At 38.6% G+C, this 19,006-nt stretch overlaps 1 protein-coding gene across 17 annotated transcripts in view; it reads right to left on the bottom strand.

Moving 5' to 3' along the window:
• The window catches only part of SDK1 (sidekick cell adhesion molecule 1), a 664,468-nt gene that overhangs the window by 368,106 nt on the left and 277,356 nt on the right, over positions 1-19,006 (bottom strand). For all 17 annotated transcript variants that reach the window (XM_044979056.1, XM_044979053.1, XM_044979052.1 and 14 more), the window contains one exon: positions 14,355-14,502. In XM_044979056.1, the coding sequence (XP_044834991.1) occupies positions 14,355-14,502 (148 nt within the window). The remainder of the gene's footprint in view (positions 1-14,354; positions 14,503-19,006) is intronic.

The raw sequence follows: 19,006 nt of genomic DNA, 5'->3' as shown, positions 1-19,006 counted from the left end.
GTTATGAGAAGGAGTAAATTGCACTTCCTTATTTACTTTCTCCACACCAGTCATGATTTTAAAGACTATCGTATTCTTCCCCACCCCCCAGTCATCTCTTTTCCAAGCTGAAAAGTCCCAGTCTTATCAGTCTTTCCTCATGTGGAAGCTGTTCCATACCCTTAATCATTTTTGTTGCCCTTTTCTGAATCTTTTCCAATTCCAATATATCTTTTTTGAGATGGGGCACCCACATCTGCTGGCAAGATTAAAGGATTAGAAAATATGCCTCATAGTTATAGACTCAAGGACCTCAATCTATGTTAATAATGAGCTCTTCAATCTAGCTGAGAAAGGTATAACATGATCCAATGGCTGGAAGTTGAAGCTAGAGAAATTCAGACTGGAAATAAGGCATTAATTTTTGACACTGAGGGTAATTAACCATTGGAACAATTCACCAAGGTTCATGGTGGATTCTGCGTCACTGACCATTTTTAAATCAAGATTGGATTTTTAAAAAATATATTCCCTAGGAATTATTTTGAGGAAGTTCTTCTATTGCTTCTGTTATACAGGTCAAACTAGATGATCACAATGGCCCCTTCTGGCCTTGGAATCTGTGACTACTGAAGACGGCACTGAAGGATTTCCAGGTACAGTTTGGTCTAAGAAGCCCATCACAGCAAATAAACATGCCCCAAGAATTCACTTTTTTTCTACAAGTGTACTTGCACTTTTTAGTTCTAGTACAAAATGTAAAGTAGTCTATCAGAGTCCTTCCATGTAATGGAATGAAATAATGTCTGAGCTATAAATTTAATATCCAGTGAAGAACATATTCCAGAAGATACTATGAGCAAAGGATGAACCTACATTCCCTAGGACAGAGAGATGGAATCCTGTCAATTCAGCCTGAGAGAATAATCCCAGCTTCTTTTATTCTGAAGTATTAGTGTCCTTCTTCCACCACATATAATAGCAAACCATTTGCACTAGTTTTCTGACTATCTAGCACTGCTCAAGCTGTACCTGTGTTAGAGCAAAATTTGGGAGATTTCAGAGTAGATGCCCTAGAGGAATAACAACAAAACTTTATATCAGCTGTTTTCTAGTCCTGGCTGGACCTTGGAAGGGAAAGTACTCTATGCAGCATTTGGCAAAGAAAAGGGGTGGTCATGAGTTTAAGGAGATAATTCCATGACCCCTCCCACCCACTCCCCCAAAGAAAATACCATCTCCCAAGTACTAAAAGAGGTTGTTTTTAAACTGTATGTGAAGTCTATACAACTGAATATATACTGAGACAGCCCAGATTATTCCGGTACTGTACTATCATCTGTATTGCTCAAAAGGGATGCCCATTCCAATTCATAATTGCAGATTTAGAAGCTCTGTTAAAAAAGTTAAGTATTATTCAGCTAACTCACTAAAGACTTGGCAATCTCAGAATTTATTGTTGATTATATATACATGCTAATTATCACAGTTTTAATTAAAGTATTATCTGGTGCATGTGAAATGCAATTATGCGCAACCAGTGTAAGTTGTGTAACAGGCTAATATTTGTAGAGAAATGCATTGTCGGCAATGAATCCGCTCATGTAAAATGAAGTGATGTTTGTTTTCAAATGAAAAATCTGTACATGGAACATTACACACTGAGCTGTCACCATCAAGGCAAAACATTCTAACCTAGATTCAAAGCCTAATAAGTAATTTTCAGATTTTTTCACCTTGGTCATCTTCTACATTGAAGTATTTGATTAGAGCTATAGTTATAGGGATCGCTCTTAAAATCTTCACTGTTTTGCCTTAGCAAGAAGACAACAAAACTGCAGTAATTTTACCTACATACAAAGGCATATGTAAAGATTTTAATAGTAACAACAGGCACATGAACAAAGGAATTTCCATACTGAAACAGACCAGTGGTTTATTAATTATTTTTATATAGTACTCTCTATAGTCCAGTTTACTCTCTATGACAATGTCAGATGTACTATACAGAGGAAACTGTAAGCCCCTCTATAACTGTACTTAATCAAGTATACATTACTATACCAGTGGGGAGTGATGTAGAATTTTTCTTGAACAATCAATTTATGATCTGATCAATTCATCACCTTAAACTAGCCAGGATAAAAATTACAACTGCAAGTGCTGTTCTAATTCATATAAACATATAATCCTTTAAAATATTCTAAGCTATTTGCCTCAATTTTCTATGTCAGTGACTTTGAACTTTCACCTTTTTCTTATATTAGGAGCATCTGATAAACCATTTCTATTCCATTGATTAATTGACATACATCTATCACTAGGTCTTTCTATTCTGCCACTGTGGTTTTTTTCCATATGAGGCTACTAAACCTGCAGGCAGTGTTCAATGTGAGAATATACCGTTATTTTATATTATGGAAACAGAATATTGTCCATATTCTTATCTAGTTGCCTTAGAACAAAAATGTATTTATTTGACTGCTACAATGCCTAAAGCAAGTGTCTTCACTGAGCTGTTCACAATGATATCTAGTTACAACTTCTTGTAAGGCTACAAATAATCCAGGACTCTAACAAGATGTATGAGTATTTTAAGTTCTTCCTTCTGATGCACATCACTGTGCATCTGAATACTGAATTTTAAATGCCATCATGTTGCATGTTACCTAGTTTCAGGGCGCACCAGCACAGCAAGCAGCTGCTTGGGGGGGACAATGGAAAGGGGCTGCACGTCCGGCTCTTCGGTGGCAATTTGGTGGTGTGTCCCTCACTCCCTCTCAGAGGATACGGCCTGCTGCCGAATTGCTGCCGAAGAATGAAGGGGCGCAGTAGAGCTGCAGACGAATGTCGCTGATCGCAGCTTTTTTTGTTTTTCCCCCCGCCGCTTAGGGCAGCAAAAATGCTGGAGCTGGCCCTGCCTAGTTTTATCACATGCTCTGGAGTTCCTCATAATCCTCCCTACTCATGATTAACAAATGACATGTCATCAGCAATGTTGGCACTGCAATATTTCCTCTACCTCAAATTCCAAGTTGTTAATAACTGACTCAATTACTAAACTCTGGAGAAACTCACTGTTAGCTTCTCTCCATGCTGCAACTCTCCTGATCTCTTGGTAAGAACCTTAAATAAATCCACTCTGTATAGTTTTCTAGTTGTGGGGTTTGGGGGGGTCTTTTAAGCAAATTTCTTTAAGACTTTCCTTATATTGTACCTTGAGTATCTTCATAAGAAGATAAGGTTTTGAAAAGCAGTCTCCAAATTATCTTGTAGATCCTTCAACAAATAATGCTGAGGACCATGTATCTAAAGAGAATACAGAGGATGAAGCATATCATTCCAAAAGGTCTCTTCAATGCCTTAACACCTCCCCTTTCTCTTTGATTAAGCTCTATTTGTGGAGCACTTCAATAATTTCAAAGTTTCATTCAGGGACACAGCATGCTGAGGCTTCTTTGAAGAGGAGGATCTTGAAGCAGGATCCTATCCCAGTGGGGCATCTACTTGACCCAGGGGTTCTTTCATACTGAAAGGCATCAGGAGATTCTTCATGTCTACTGGACCTTGAAAACTTCTGAGGAAATCCTCAAGCAATTCCTACAACTATGAGCAAACATGATCACCCCAAAATACAACAGGCCATGAGTGACATCTTTTGGGCACACTTAGGTTAGTGCTTAAAAGCACCAGGGAACATTAATTCAATACTAGACATTTGCTACAATAAAAAAATGTAAACATCAACCATTAGAAAATTAAGTAAAATGCAGTAAAATCTCAGTGAAGAAACAAAAAAATCACAATTACTTTAACCACATCTTTAGAGGCCAAAGAGAGGTCACCTCACAAGAAGAGCTATTTTTGCCTTTAAAAGAATTATAGCAAAATAACAAAAGATGAACTAACCCTACTTGCATTCTTGCTGCCACTATCCCAGTCAGTAACATGTGAAACAAGCATATATTACACCTGTGTCTAAATTTTTCTAAATGTAAACAAATATTCAGAAATAAACATTAACTAGCTCACAATGGGTCTGATCCATTGAAAATCAATGGCAAGACTTCCACGGACTTTAGTAGGCTTTGCGTCAGGACCACTATAAACTACTGCTGAACAAAATTTTAGTTTGAGAAACAAAGATGTTTTTATACTGGAATTTAGAAAACACCAGCGATGGATATGTTTATTATATTATAAAATGAGTTGACTCATTTTAAACTTAAAACACAGCAAAATGAACTATCATCCACCCAACCTAGTTTGCTATTTTGCAAAAAAATTCCCAGGCTGGGATCCTATAGCTAAAATATTTCATTCCTGAACACATTGTAATAGTCCTTTCAAATTACCTTTTAATAATGAAATATTTAGCAAAGCCCTGGTAACATCTGCTGTAAAGTTAGGGTTTCTTTTTTATTATGCTATATAAAGATTCAATAAAATTAAGTTAAAATATTTAAATATATATTTAAAAGGCCCAATCTATGGCATTATCACTAGATATGTATGTGTATAGTGACAGGTTGACTTTATTACATATTTAAACCAAGCTTCCATTTTCAGAATTATCAAGACAGTTTGACTGAAGCTGATGAATGACAGCCACAACTTAACAGAAGTACTACCACAGAGGCACTATCACATAAGTCAATAAAAACAAATGCGTACACAAAAAGTCCAGTAAAAATGAAAAACATTGAGATCGCTATGTTCTTTCCATTACAAATGCTAAATTTAGGCAAATCTTTCTTAAAGTAATTGAAGTGAAATGGTAATAAGTTAATGGATGTTGAACTATTTAAATATGTGCAATTATGCATTATATTGTTTTCTAAATCACCTGGGATAGAGTTTACCCCCTAGATGTAACAATTAAGATTATTATTAGGAAAGCATACTACTGCAAAACTAATTAAGAGATTTGAGATGTTTAAACCATAAACTTCACATCTCAAGGAAAACCGCACAATGAAAACAACATAGAAAAGGAGATTCTGCTAACATTCTTGTCAGGTAGGCCACAGGATGCAATTTGAAGACAAGAACCTGCAATTAAGTAAGAGCCTAGCATTGTACCGAACATGCTCTTGCGTACTAATCTGATAAACACCAGTAGAAATTACCTCCTAGTGGAACAAAAAAACCCAGACTGACAGTCTATACATTTCATTTTCCAAGGAAGAAAAAGAAGTTACAAATGTGTAAAGGTAAAATTCAAATAATTCAAACTTTCAAATGAGGATATTGCTGTTTTCATGTCTACTGCAAGACTGTTCCCACCTTTTGTTATGCAAAGTAAATGGAGCAAGGTAAATGAACGTATGTCTGCTCTTTGCAATGCCAGTGCCTGAATTCTTTGGTCTCAGAACATAAACTAAGTTTGGAATCCTTAGTAACAATTTTCAGTATAAAAGCAACAATTGCTGGAATATGAAAGAAGCCAATTAGCCCATTAAGACGCTAATGTATCTTTTTTTTGAAGTGATTACAAGTTTATATAAAGGGACTAGTTTGATAAAGGGACTAGTGTTGATGTAATCTACTTAGACTTCTGTAATGCATTTTACTTGATACCAGAAGATGTTTTCATTAAAAAACTGGAATGATACAAAATTAACTTGAGACACATTAAATGGATTAAAAATTGGCTAACTCCCAAGTTTCAAAATGTAATTGTTAACAGGGAATCATCATCAAGTAGATGTGTTTCTAGTCAGGTTCTGCACGAATCAGTTCTTGGCTTTATAGTATTTAACATGTTTATCAATGACCTGAAAGAAAACAAAATCATGACTGGTAAAGTTTGCAAACGACACAAAAATTGGAGAAGGGGTAAATAACAAAGACAGGTCACTGATACTGAGTGATCTGGGCACAAGCAAACAATATACATTTTAATATGACCAAATGTAAGGTTATACATTCAGGAACAAAGCACACAGGTCATACTTACAGGATGGGAGAGTCTACCCTGGGAAGCAGTGACTCTGAAAAAGACTTGGGGGTTATTGTGGAAAGTCAGCTTAACATGTGCTCCCAGTGTGATGCAATGGCAAAAGGGCTAATGCAATTCTTGGATGTATAAACAGGAATATCAAGGAGGAACAGGGAGATTATATTACCTCTATATTTGCCACTGGTGCAATCGCTGATGGAATAAATGTGTCCAGTTCTGGTGTGCATTGTAATAAATGGGCCTACAAATTTACCCTAACTGTGAGCTCAAGTGTAAAAAGTGAGTAAAAGGCCCTGCCCCCTGCATGTTGGTGCCCCAACCCCTCCCTCCCCATAAAAGAAAAAGCCTTGAGGGCCCCTCGCAACCGGAGGAGCCCCGGCCCACCCACCCCAGCTGATCCCCCAGACCCACCGCGCGCGCCCCAGACCCAGTGATGGGCTGAGCCACCAGCCCCCACGAGTGCTGGGCCAAGCTGTCGGCCCCCCGAGCGCTGGGCCAGGCGCCGAGCCAGGCCAGGCTGAGCCAGCAGTCTCCCTGAGCCCTGGGCCAGCCCCGCCCTCGCCCGGATGGCCCTCTCTGCCCTCCGCCAGAATCGGCCAGGCTGAGAGCCGCTGGCAGCCTCCCCAAGCGCCAGCTCCTCCCGGCCCTGACGGCCCCCCCCACCGAGCTGATGGCCCCTGCAGCGCCCGACTGAGCTCCCTCACTCCGCCGGCCGCTGGCTCTCCATGTCGCTCCTCACTCCCCCGTCCTGAGGAGGAGGGATGCGGGGAGCAGCAGGGACCTTGGGGGCAGGGGTGGAGTGGAGGAAGCAGTGGGGTTCTCAAGGAAGGGGGAGGCAACTGTGGCCCAGTTGTCTGGCAGTGGGGCAGCGGGAGCACAGCCTTCCCTGGCCTATTATACACAATGCCTGTGCTGCCACCTCCATCTCCAGCTGAATACCACCGGGGATGTGAGACTGTCTCCCCTCATCTCTAACCCCATGTCTCCTTAACCTTCCCCATCTTATTTCTTTTTCCTGTCCCTCTCTTTTTGCTTTCTAATAAGAGTCTGGCTTAGCTGGGCAAGACTGTATATTTGCAACACTGCTGGAAGCCTGTGACCAGAAAGAGGCAACTACAAGCAATGCCCTAAATAGCCTGATGCAGGTATAAGTTTGTTAAGTCTCAGAGTGGCTGATCGGACCATGTGCTGTGCCTGTTTCTCCAGCAGTAAGAAAGAGAGAGCCAACATCAGAGATTGCAGTTTTTATCTTTGCTGTTCTTTTCTCTCTTCGTGTGTGTGTGCTTGTCTTGTCTTGTCTTCTAGGAAATGGGAGCAAACTTTAACAGCAGCAGCAAAGACAGCTCCAGCCCATCTCCACTAACTTCTCTTTTCCCCCGCAAAGAAAAATTATTACCATTTTTAATACCCTTTAAGAAAATGTCAAAACAAAGGTTTTTTCCTTCTAAAACCTCTCTCCAGCTAAAGGGAAAAGGAACAAGGGATGTTGCAAAAAAAAATTAAATAATAATAATAAAAAAAAGCTATAACCATTTTCCTTCTTTTCTTTAATAAAACATTAAAATGATTTTTAATTGGGAGTTTGCCATGGTACTAAGCAGGCTGAGGTCTCTGTATACCAAATCTTGTTTAAAAACATTTAATATTGGACTGGGTTTGGGCCCCTATATGCCATCTAAATTGTTACATGTCCATAATTCAGGAAGGATGTTGATAAATTGGACAGGGTTCAGAGAAATGCCATGAGAATGATTACGGGATTGGAAAACATGCCCTTTATAGTCAGATTCAAGGACCTTTATCTATTTAGCATAACAAGGAGAAAGTTAAGGAGTGACTTGACCATAGTCTGTAAGTACATATGTGGGAAACAGAAATTTGATAAGGGGCCCTTCAATTTAGCAGACAAAAGGTACAACAAGATCCAATGGCTAGAAGTTGAAGCTAGACAAAATTCAAACAGGAAATAAGGCTCAAATTTTTAATGACGAGAGTAACTAACCATTGAAACAACTTACCATGGACTGTGATAGATTCTCCATCACTAGCAATTTTTAAATCGCGATTGGATTTTTCCCTAAAATATCTGCTCTACTTCAAACAGGAATTAATTCAGGGAAGTTCTGTTACCAGTGTTATACAGGAGGTAAGGCTAGATTATCACAATGGTCCCTTCTAGCTTTATAATCTATGAATCAGGGAACAAACTTGACCCTAATTTCCTCCAGGAGAGCACTGACTTGTGTTTGTATCAAAGAGCAGATTCCTCCTCACTCCCCTTTCCTATTTCCCATCCAAATGAGTGAAAGTTTATCTTTACTATGGCCTCCAGCCTCCCTCTCCATCCTACAAACATCACAGCCCAGACTCTTCTTCAATCTTAGCTACTGGCCATGGTCCAAATGAAGTTGTCAGGTTTTTCTGATAGTCAGACTGCGGTGCTTCAGAAACAGCTAGGTGGATTTTAGTGAGTAAAACTTTACTGTTTTATCTAGAAAAGGCATGGGGATCAAGAATGCAAAATACTATAAATGAAAAATAAACATTTATGCAAAACTGAGGTTCCACAATGAAAGTCACAAAGGCTCCAATTTAGGAAAGCATCCCTTTTTAGGAAGGACACTTAAGCATGTTCTTAACTGTATGTATATGCTTAAGTCTCACTGAAGTCCAGTTCCCTTTCAAGGTTTGTCTACACTGCATCAGGAGGTGTGAATGCAGAATCTCCAGACTTACCCAAACTAGCAATCTAGTTAGATCGTGCAACAGCAGCAGTGAAGGATGGGGCATGGATCAGTCCTGCTCACCAAGGACCCTGGTACATACTTCAGCAGTCACCACCCATGCTGCTGCAGCTTTATAGCGATTGTTACTCTAGGAAGATCAAAGCCTGCTCCGGTATGTCTACATGAGAAGCAATCACACCTCTGATATCATTCATAGTCACAATCTGCTTCTCAGGCTGCTCTTAGGGCAGCACAACTACATGAAACTCCTTGCTCAGGGCAGATATTCAAGTGATGATTTAGCCTCATACCCGTAACATTTCATTTTAAATTTTCAGTTATAAATACCAGTGCAGGACAGCAGGAAGTGTTTTTAATATCCAGTTAGTCATATTCATAAAGGCATCTACAGATTTTTCTTTGCTTTTGGGATGTGACTTTGGACAAGAAAGTGATTTTCAGCTGTAGGTTGGTATGTATATTTTTGCATGTATATATGTGGATGGATGTGTGAAAATAATTGATTTGTGCACGTGTGGCTAGAAACGTGCACCCCGTGCAAACATGCACCCAATTAGGAGCTGAAAATCAGACTCTTGGTTTTCAAATCCACACTTTAATGAGTGTTGCACGTGCGTGTATTAACGGGAGAATAGATTTCACAGAACAGAAAGATTAAAGAAGGAAGAATTACAGTAAACTACTTAAACCAGATGCCAATTGCCTAAGAAACGGTAAGTTTCCAAAGCAAAGACAGCTTAGCCATACAGAAAAATATTTCTCTGGATAACTTTTGGTTCCATCCTCTACCAAGTGCCGCTTTCCAGCTACTTTCCTCTCAAACAAAGATTTACACCGTTCCTCCCTTTTTCCTCACTCCTACTCTACACTATATGCATCTAGTAATTTAATAGCTGGGTATCGCTTCAACTCTACCCCAAAGTTTGGTCTTCTGCTACAACATTTAAGGCCCTCATCCAAAGTCCACCGGAGTCTTTCCACTGAATTTCCACACTTTTTCCAGTACTTTCTCAAATTTACTTTGAGTGTTGACTAAAGTTACCACTTCCTGGTAGAAACAAACTAGCTAGCTACATATGAAAAGTATTTCTGAACAGCAACATATTTGACCAACATTCTACAAAATGAAGTTTGATTCCCAGATATTTTTGCTTCATAACAATAATCCAAATGGCCCATGAACAGGTGGAGAAAAGTTGGACACATGAGAGGAAATAATGCAGCAAGTAAACTGGTGACTCAGGTAGCAGAACAGCTGTACTAAAAAGAAGATTTTCATAATCCTTTTCTAAACGAGGATTCCATAATGAAATAATGGACAAAATATTATAATCCTTTATGATGTTTCTACATGAATATACCTTCTTTGGCCTCCATATGAATTAATCTGAATACATCGTCAGGTTTCCCTTATTCTGAAGAAAATGATGATGAAGAGCACTGTACAAATTTTCTTGCAGGTGAAGTAACATGGCTTTTCTCTGATAATGCACAAACATTCCTTTAAAATATCAAAATAAGACTTTGAAAACTTCCAATAGCCAAAATATTTACTGGTTTGTTGTATTACACACCACACATGAATACACTGAAATAGGGTGGAAAGAAAACAAACTCAGGGGCTTTGAAATGCTGTAAATATACTCCATTGTTTTGCTTGAATAAATTTACTGTGGCATATCAGTCATCTTATATCAGGAATTTTATCAACAACCTCATGACTGTATGAAAGGCCTCTTACTAGACATGATAAACTCCATATGCTTGTGTTATCTTTACATTAGCCTACCTGTGACTGTATGCAGCAGGAACTAAAGCTCTTCAGAGTGGAATTGCAAGTGAAAAGCTTGTAAAAATTAAGTCATTATTCTGATCTATATCCTTTGGCTTTAGCACAATTTAAGAACGTGTTATCTAATCAATGCAGCTAGGATACTGGTTAACAGCTGAATTAATAGTTATTTTCTACAAAGTCGAATAATCTTTCTACCAGGAGTTACATTGCCATTTAAATTAATTAAAATTCACTCTGTTTGAAAGAAATTGTCTGTATCTCAAAAGGAAGCCCCATCCCAGTAACTATCACAGCTCTGCACTCTCGCACAGCAGGATTATCCTCATGACTTTTCACTTGTGGAAGAACGTGAAGACTAATCTATCCATTGAATCAATGTTTTATTCTCCAGTCTAACCAACTGACAATTTTAACCCTAATGACCTAGTAAGAGGAATAAGAAATTGGTCTATTATCTTTGCTTATTCTGAATTCGAGAAGTATTTGTTACAACTGGAGACCATGCTAAGATGTGAAGTTGACATTAGAAAAGAAAGAGACCAAAGGCTAGTCCTATTCAATATATTTGTAAAATACCTCCAAAATAATAAAGTGATGCCAGAATTTACGACAATGCAATAATATCTTCTGCTACCTGCGTTCCCTAGAAACAAAAACAAATAAAGATGGAATGCTGAACAGGCTCAACTGAAACATTAACACACTGGCAGGAAAAAAACTGAAATTTTAAATATCAGTTTAAAAAAGCAAATGAATGATGGAAATAAAATGACAGATTCTTACCAGCTGCTGAACTATTCATATTTTTGCATAACTATTCTTAATGTTGATCTTTTAAGTTTTTACAATAATGACAAAGCCTGTACACTCACCTGGATTTCTATTACAGTGATGTCAATTCTATTGAATTGTGGTAGTTATCCCTGTATTCCTAATGGGCCTGGTTCTCATTTACACTAACACCCGTTTACACCATTCTGGAAATATAAAGGGTGTGTAACTTTAAAGTATGCTTACTTTAAGTCCACTTTACACTGAGGAAGCAGTGGACGGCCCTTAGTGTAAATGAGAAGCAGTTCCAATAGGTCTTTGAGCCAATGGTTGTCTTAAATGATGTTACAGTGAAAAAATAAATGCCAACTTTTCTTTGAGGCGGTGATAAGAAGTTTCAGCATGGAATATCCACCTCTGCTCTCTCCAGTTCGTGCACTGAGGGTTTGTCTAAACCACAATTAGACACCTGTGGCTGGCCCATGCCAGGGACTCAGGCTCGTGGGGCTTGGGCTAAGGGGCTATTTAAATGCGGTGTAAAAGTTTGAGCTTGGACTGGAGCCCGGGCTCTAGGAATCTGTGAGGTGAGAGGGTTCCAGAGCGTGGGCTGCAGCCTAAACCAAACATCTACACCATAATTAAATAGCCCTCTAGCCCAAGCCCTGCAAGCCCAAGTCAGCTGGCACCGGCAAGTCATGGGTTTTTAACTGCAGTGTAGACATGCCCTGAATGTTTCATCCGCCTGCATTAAGTGTAATGTTTTCACCACTGGGAAATATTGTAGCTGATTGACAAGTTGATTGATTTAGCTAGAGGGGTGAAAACCCCTTCTGTGGACACTCAGGATGTAAAGTGATTTGTATTGATTTAGGAATATAAGGCACTCAAACCAACTTAAGAGCATCCACACAAAGGATCAAAACAATCTAACCAGATCAGTTTCTAAACTGATTCAGTTAAATTGCTACAACTTGTGTGTATATAAGGCCTTATTTAAAACTGGAGGGCTGCTGCTCAGAAAACTTTTCCCCCAAGGCAATTAGTTCAGTCCCCATAAGGGAGGCATTACACATTTGTGATAGTTAGAGGGCTAGCTGCACCTCTGACACCTTCTCTAGCCTCTGACTGCACGCACACACACACCCCCCATCCCCACCCCCCAAGTCTCAGATTTCATGCCTTCACGTCTCTCAAGGTGGAATCCTGTGATTCTCCCACTCCAGACTGGTACCCTGCGTATCTACTGCACTTATCCCAATAGGTCTGACTAGGTTTGACACCTGCAGTTCTTCCTGTTGGGAGCTTGTGACCAGTGGTTAACACAGGGATGCAAAACAGCCTTCTTAAATTAAAGTACTGTTTAATCTTAACAGTTGGAAAGAGCATACGATACGAGCTATAGGATTTTAAAATAAACAGCCAGCCTATATGCATATCTATCTTACTTAAAGCTCTCCCACTCTGTGATAGAAGGCCTAAGAAACCTTTGCTTCTTCAGACATGCAAACAGGTATCTGCTTGTGTCAATCTGTTCCCTGCAAACAGCTCCCAAACAAATGCCTGACTCCTGGACAGAGACTTTTTAGCTGCCTGTAGCTCTTTTGATCGGTTTGTTCCCAGCATTGGCAAAACAAGCTTTGTAACTTGGCTGGTGTCAATGAGTATATTCCTCACAGGTAAGAGTTCAGGCATTGTCTCTTAGCCCCACTGAAGTGTTTACCAGGAGGTATTTCATCTGGAACTACTGTTTCTGTTTCCAGTTTGTTTCCCCAACAACCTGCTATTAAACTAAACCAACATGTATATATACACATTAAACATTCCAATATAGCCACATAGTATAGAATATATACAATATATATAGAATATAGGCCTATAGTAACAACCCCAATTAGCAGGCCATATAGTCATAACTCATTACAGAGCTGCTCCACATCCTTTGCCACATTAATTCCAACTGACTTTCAAAAGAATACTAGCTTTCATGTTTAAAAAGTGTATAAATGGACTGTAGTAAAATATTAGCCAAGATGGTCAGGGACACAACCTCATTCTCCAGGTGTCCCTAAACCTCCATCTGCCAGAAGGTGGGGCAGGATGACAGGGGATGGAACACTTGAAATTGCCTGGTTCTATTCATACTCTCTAAAACATCTGGCACTGGCCACTGTCAGAGACACTGGGCTAGATTGACCATTGTTCTGACCCAGTATGGCTAATCCTATGCTCTTATAACACAGTATGACTCTACAAATTAAAAGTCAAACTCAAAAGCCTTTTTTCCCTACTGAGAACTCGTAGCACTCAGCAGCCATCCTGAAATCAGAAAATCTCTCTCACCACAAGCTGCCAGCTACTGGATCCTTTAAAAATTCTCATTTTCCAAAAACATTGATAACCCAGTAATTCTCTATTAAATTTGACAAGCAGGCAGGGACAAAAAAAAATAAATAATAAAATTAAAATGCTCCAGCTAACCACATAAAGCTTTAAATAAATGCATGAGTGTAATGATAGACATTGGCATTTTAAATGTCTTAGGTAAGGGATAAACTAATACACCTTGAGATAATGCTTAGCTAATCACGGTGCAACAACCTTGTCATGAGTGGATGAACTGCTAATTAGACCAAAGGAAATAAAACTGCCAGTAGGATAAAAAGATAAAGAGAAATAATCAGTGATTACAGTTTTATTGTCAAGGAAAATAGCATCAAGCAGAGCTCAATATAAAATGCAGCCTTATAAGTAAATACCAGCATTCATTAAATTAGTGCATTCAAGTAAATACAATCCAGGGACAAACACTTACTTCTCTGAAGCACACCATGAAAATGAATGGAAGGAGGAGAAAGCAGCCATTCTCCATTACCACTTCCTGCTGCTGTACAACAACCATTAAGATCACATGAATTATTTTGTTGAATTATTTAAGAATTTCAGAGCCAGTCTTGAAATAGTCATTTATCTCAGACTTGGGATGAGCTAGACTACTTCGTTTTCTTTAAACCTTAATTAGTCTGCTTAAAATGTAAAGTGTTATCAAATGGAATTAGTCAGATTTCACATCTTTAATTTTTTGAACTTCACATCAACTTACATTCTGCTGCTTGGAATAATCTTGTGGCCATCTCTAAACCAAGTCACTTGTGGTCTGGGATAGCTGATGATGTACAGGAATTCTAGAACTGCAGCTTGTCCTTGTGACACTGTTTTTCTCTGGTCTGTGTCCATGAAATTTCCCATATCTGAAGAGAAAAGTTATATTCAAAGTTCTGGAAGTTTCTTCTCCTTTTTTTTTTTAAAGGCAGCAGAGAAAAAGTTATATTTTACAACAGAGTCAATGGCATTGCCATAACTAAGCAAAAATATATGACTATAGTGTTGATTAATGCAGATTTCAGGTGCGTGGTGAGGCACACGACAAAACAGAGTACCTCCAGAGCACACAATCACTGCTGCACGATTTAACGTGCCCTATTATAATAACTGACTTTTTTTAAAACCAGAAAGTGTCATTTTTAATGTACAAATTGTTTTGGAATATATTCTTACACTGGATAAAGTAGTTTGTAATGTACATTGCAAAAGTAGTGTAAATGTTTTATGAACATTCTTTAGCACAGTTTTCTTGCTCCCAAGTCTTTCTGGTCATGATACTCCTTCAGTCTATTGTTACACCCACAGGCATAGCTGTATCATGGTCTAGTCACACCAGTAGGCACTCAGATTCACACTGATGGACCATTGTGTGACCATTTGATATAACTGCAGGATCAAGGCCATGGTTATCTGCAATATTTCATTAGCTGTGGGTTCTTCATTAGCTGTGGCCTCCTTCCATGACCAAACACTCCATCTATATATTTGACATTTTTTTAAAAATGCAAACTTCTACTATGGGTCCTCTCACAAGTGCACTCATGTTGCTTATAGTTTTATGGGCAAGGACCAGGGAGTGGGAAGTCCATTAAAAACACTCTGCATTTTTTCTTCCTGCTTTTGAGCTTTGTCTTTGATCTGCAGGTTTCTACTCTTCTGCCATCTAAAAACCTGTATACATTTTATTTTTCTTAAAATTACCAAACTGGTGTACAGAAATAACTGTTTTGGTTTCCCCACTGAATTCCCATCTCCCAAAGGCCAAGGGGTTGGTATTCAAGTTCTCAAGAGCAGAAAGGGATGCAGGGAGGGCAGAAGAGCATGAACCTGCAGCCCTGTCTAAGGATGGAAGTAAGAGACTAAAGACAAACAAAAGCAGGAAGAAAAAACATAGTATTTTTTAAAGGGTTGTAATCATCTTTGTGATTTTCAAGCTACTTATTCAGATATAATCAGCACTGTTGCTCCACGTATTTTTGTTTATAACTAATCAGATGGCCTACTTGAAAAGAAGTTTTGAACCACATAGGTAATTCTAATTAATTTCACTGTCATGTGACTAGTCTAGCCTTCAGAATTCAGGCATTTTAAGCCCAAAAAGAACTGGTCAGCATTTTTTTTATAAACAGCTTTTTCCATTCATTTATATCTCAACTAATTTTTCTGAGCATGAATTGAAAAAAAATTGGAGGACTTTTATACTGTAAAAATGACAACAGTAAAACACTACAAAGTTTGAGGTGCTTCCTTGAATGCACATTGCTTAAAACAATTTAGATTTGAAAATTCAAGTTTTGCAAAAGATAGCAGCAGTCACTACTAGATACAGAAATCCGGTCCCTTGGGTATTTAACACATTTTTTAAAATCTTCTTACAGATTAAAATAACTAAAAATATCATAGAACAGATCTTAACCTTGGGTGCTGAGTTTCCAGATTTGTGTTGATTTACAGTAATTCAGGCTCTTGTTACCAAAACTGGCTTTTTGGTATTGAATATTATTAAATATAATGGTGACAGATTAATACTACAATAGAATTCAATTTTAATGATCGTATTTTACAGAGATAATTCAACAATGGATCAAAGTGATTTTTCAAAAGCTATTTTATACTGTAGCTGATATATTTGTCCCTCATGTATACTAATCAGGGGACATTCAGTTGTGAAGACCAAATGAGAAATAATTTCTGTAATTTTTACTGTTTGTTTTCAAAGGTAGGAAAGACTTTCACACCTTTCTTGGGTACCATTTGATTATAGGGGGGTAGAACATCACATCTTGCGAGATTGCTATTAGAGACAATTCTAACCAGACTAAAATGAGCAGGACTCATTCTGTCCTTCTGAGATGGAAGTTGTGCTTCTAAGGATATGTCTGATTCGGGAATTCACTGTTTTTTGTGAAATTGCATTTATTGATCATTTGGGTATAACCATCAGAATAGAGATGCTCAAATTTATCCTTACAATACAATTCCAGTTGTGCTATTATAGTGCATGCTTTATCTCCTCTACTCCTGTCTTATCTCTTTTTTTTTATTGGAAAACAATTTGATACTACTTTTATGTTCTGAAAAATCACTATGCCACTGCAGCATGCTCTTGGGAAATCCCAATTCCATGCTCAGTCCACGAGTCATAATCTCAATTTTGCTATTGACTTGCTGTGTGACCTTGGGCAAGTCACTTAAATCCTCTGTGTTAATCTCCCTCTGATGTTTTAAGGGATAAATTACTTGAACTTTGTAAAACATTGTATAAGTACAATGTATTATTCTCATTACCACTTTTCATTTTAAAGTACAGGAAAGAAAATCCTATGCATTTTCCCTTATGACACAGTTATTCAGTCTAATCACTTACTTGGAAATGGTTATGACTAATGAAGAATTCAACTCATCTACTTAATCTTACTTCCATTTATCAAGCATTATCCATTTTATTATTGCTGATCTTCCAGTTATGTACCCTGAAGAACAGCATCCTATGCATCAGCCAGCTAACATGTAGTGTTACAAACAAATGATACTTTACTTATAGACTTTGAAATATTTACTTCAGAAGAATGCTATTGTTTTGGTGCAAGAAGGAGGAGTGGAAGTAAGAAGCTGAATTTCAGTCCAAAGCTGGCATATGTTCAAACATATTTTTTAAAGAGTAATGGATTGATCACAGTTTAATTCTTTAAAAATACTTTCAAACAAGTTATTTGATTTATTTTTTCTAGATGTTAATGCAAGAAACGAGAGCAAAAGTAAACTGAATTATGACATCTTTCATATCTTACAAGTCAAGGCAGGTAATTCAGCACCAATGATTGAGAAAATCAACTAACATTTCCAAGTGAAAGTCAAAAATCAAATCAGAGGTCAAGTTTGACAGCCTTTGTATTCTGAACTACAGTCTACAGATATGAACATCCTACAAGATTTGGTTCACAATCATATTCAGAAACGGAACCTCAGAGTTTGGTTAGTGACGTATTGACTGTGAATAAACTCATTGATTTTCTATTGCAAGGGTGATTACTTGGAACCTCCAAGGCAACATCCCACCTCTCTCTTCCTCGGGTAATCTATACCTGTCTTCCTAACAGCCCCCTGCCTCCTTCATGCTCTAGGGCCTCTATCATTGGTGTCTTTGGGGAAAGGCATGGTGTTCTCCTATTATCCTATTATCCTCCTGCTGTCTCCAGTTGTCCCCCTCCCAAGAGTCTTTGAAGGGATGTGGGAGCAGAGTGTGACAACTGGCTGCTCTTTCCATTTTCTGTTGTTGGAGACCAGGAAGAGAGGACTGGCAGGTAGGGCCACTGTCTCCCAACTAAAAGAATCGTGTTGGGGCTAGAAATTTGTCTGACATCCTTTCCCCCACAAACAGCAGTGTTGTGTATTTGGTTGTCATGGTTTTTGTTGCTATGGCAACTGAGTTAGATTATTATGGGTTAGCTCAGCCGGTTTCAACCAGCTGAGTGAGCTCTCTGTATATCTGTAAATAAAATGGAGGTTTTGGTTAGCTGCCTGCTCTCTGGCCTCAAGTGATTGCTTCCTACACCGGCTGCCCCAAGGATATAACAAGCAGCAGATGGAAATCCTCCATCTTCTGATGTAGCCGGACCTATACTAAACCCAGAGGCAGGTAGGATTCCAGTCGGCTTGGCATGTTAGCTAGGGAATTATATAGGGTTCCTTCTTCTCCGGCAAGGCCCTTACAGTACCACCGAACTTTTATGGATTCTTAGGAGGCCTTTCTCCGTACTCCTTTGAGAAGAGAGTGTTTAAACTGAACTAAATTGAGACACATCTTTCCTCCCTATTTCCCTCCAGGAGCAAGGCATTGCAAGTAGGAGCTGTTGCTAATATTGGAGGACACAGAAAGCAAGAACAATCAGTGCTTGCCTGCCCTTTATATTAGCTACATGACAAATCAGGTTCAGAGCTCCTTTTTGTGCATTTTGATTCATTTGAGAAGGCAATCTGTCCCTCTCTCTCAGAGAGTAGTGTCTTTGCTGACCATAATCTCCAAAGTATCACCATGTCTCACAATCCTTATGGATTTCCACTAAATTTTTGTTCCTTGCTTGGTGGTCAAAGTTTCTTTCTTTACTTCCAACACACTAAAAACTTGGCTATAAGTGATTTCTTGCATCCGAAGAAGTGGGTATTCACCCACGAAAGCTCATGCTGCAAAAACATCTGTTAGTCTATAAGGTGCCACAGGATTCTTTGCTGCTTCTACAGAACCAGACTAACACGGCTACCCCTCTGATACTTGATTTTAAACTGTCGACTCCCTCCATTATTCTTCCATGTTTGTGCCATTTTAGTTTTTTGAGGGCTCATTTCTCCATAGTTTAGCCCCAAAATATT

The sequence above is a fragment of the Mauremys mutica genome, chromosome 11, assembly GCF_020497125.1.
Source record: "Mauremys mutica isolate MM-2020 ecotype Southern chromosome 11, ASM2049712v1, whole genome shotgun sequence".
Classification (NCBI taxonomy): Eukaryota; Metazoa; Chordata; order Testudines; family Geoemydidae; genus Mauremys; species Mauremys mutica.
The sequence above is the reverse complement of the archived record's forward strand: the minus strand, read 5'-3'. Positions and strand labels throughout refer to the sequence as shown.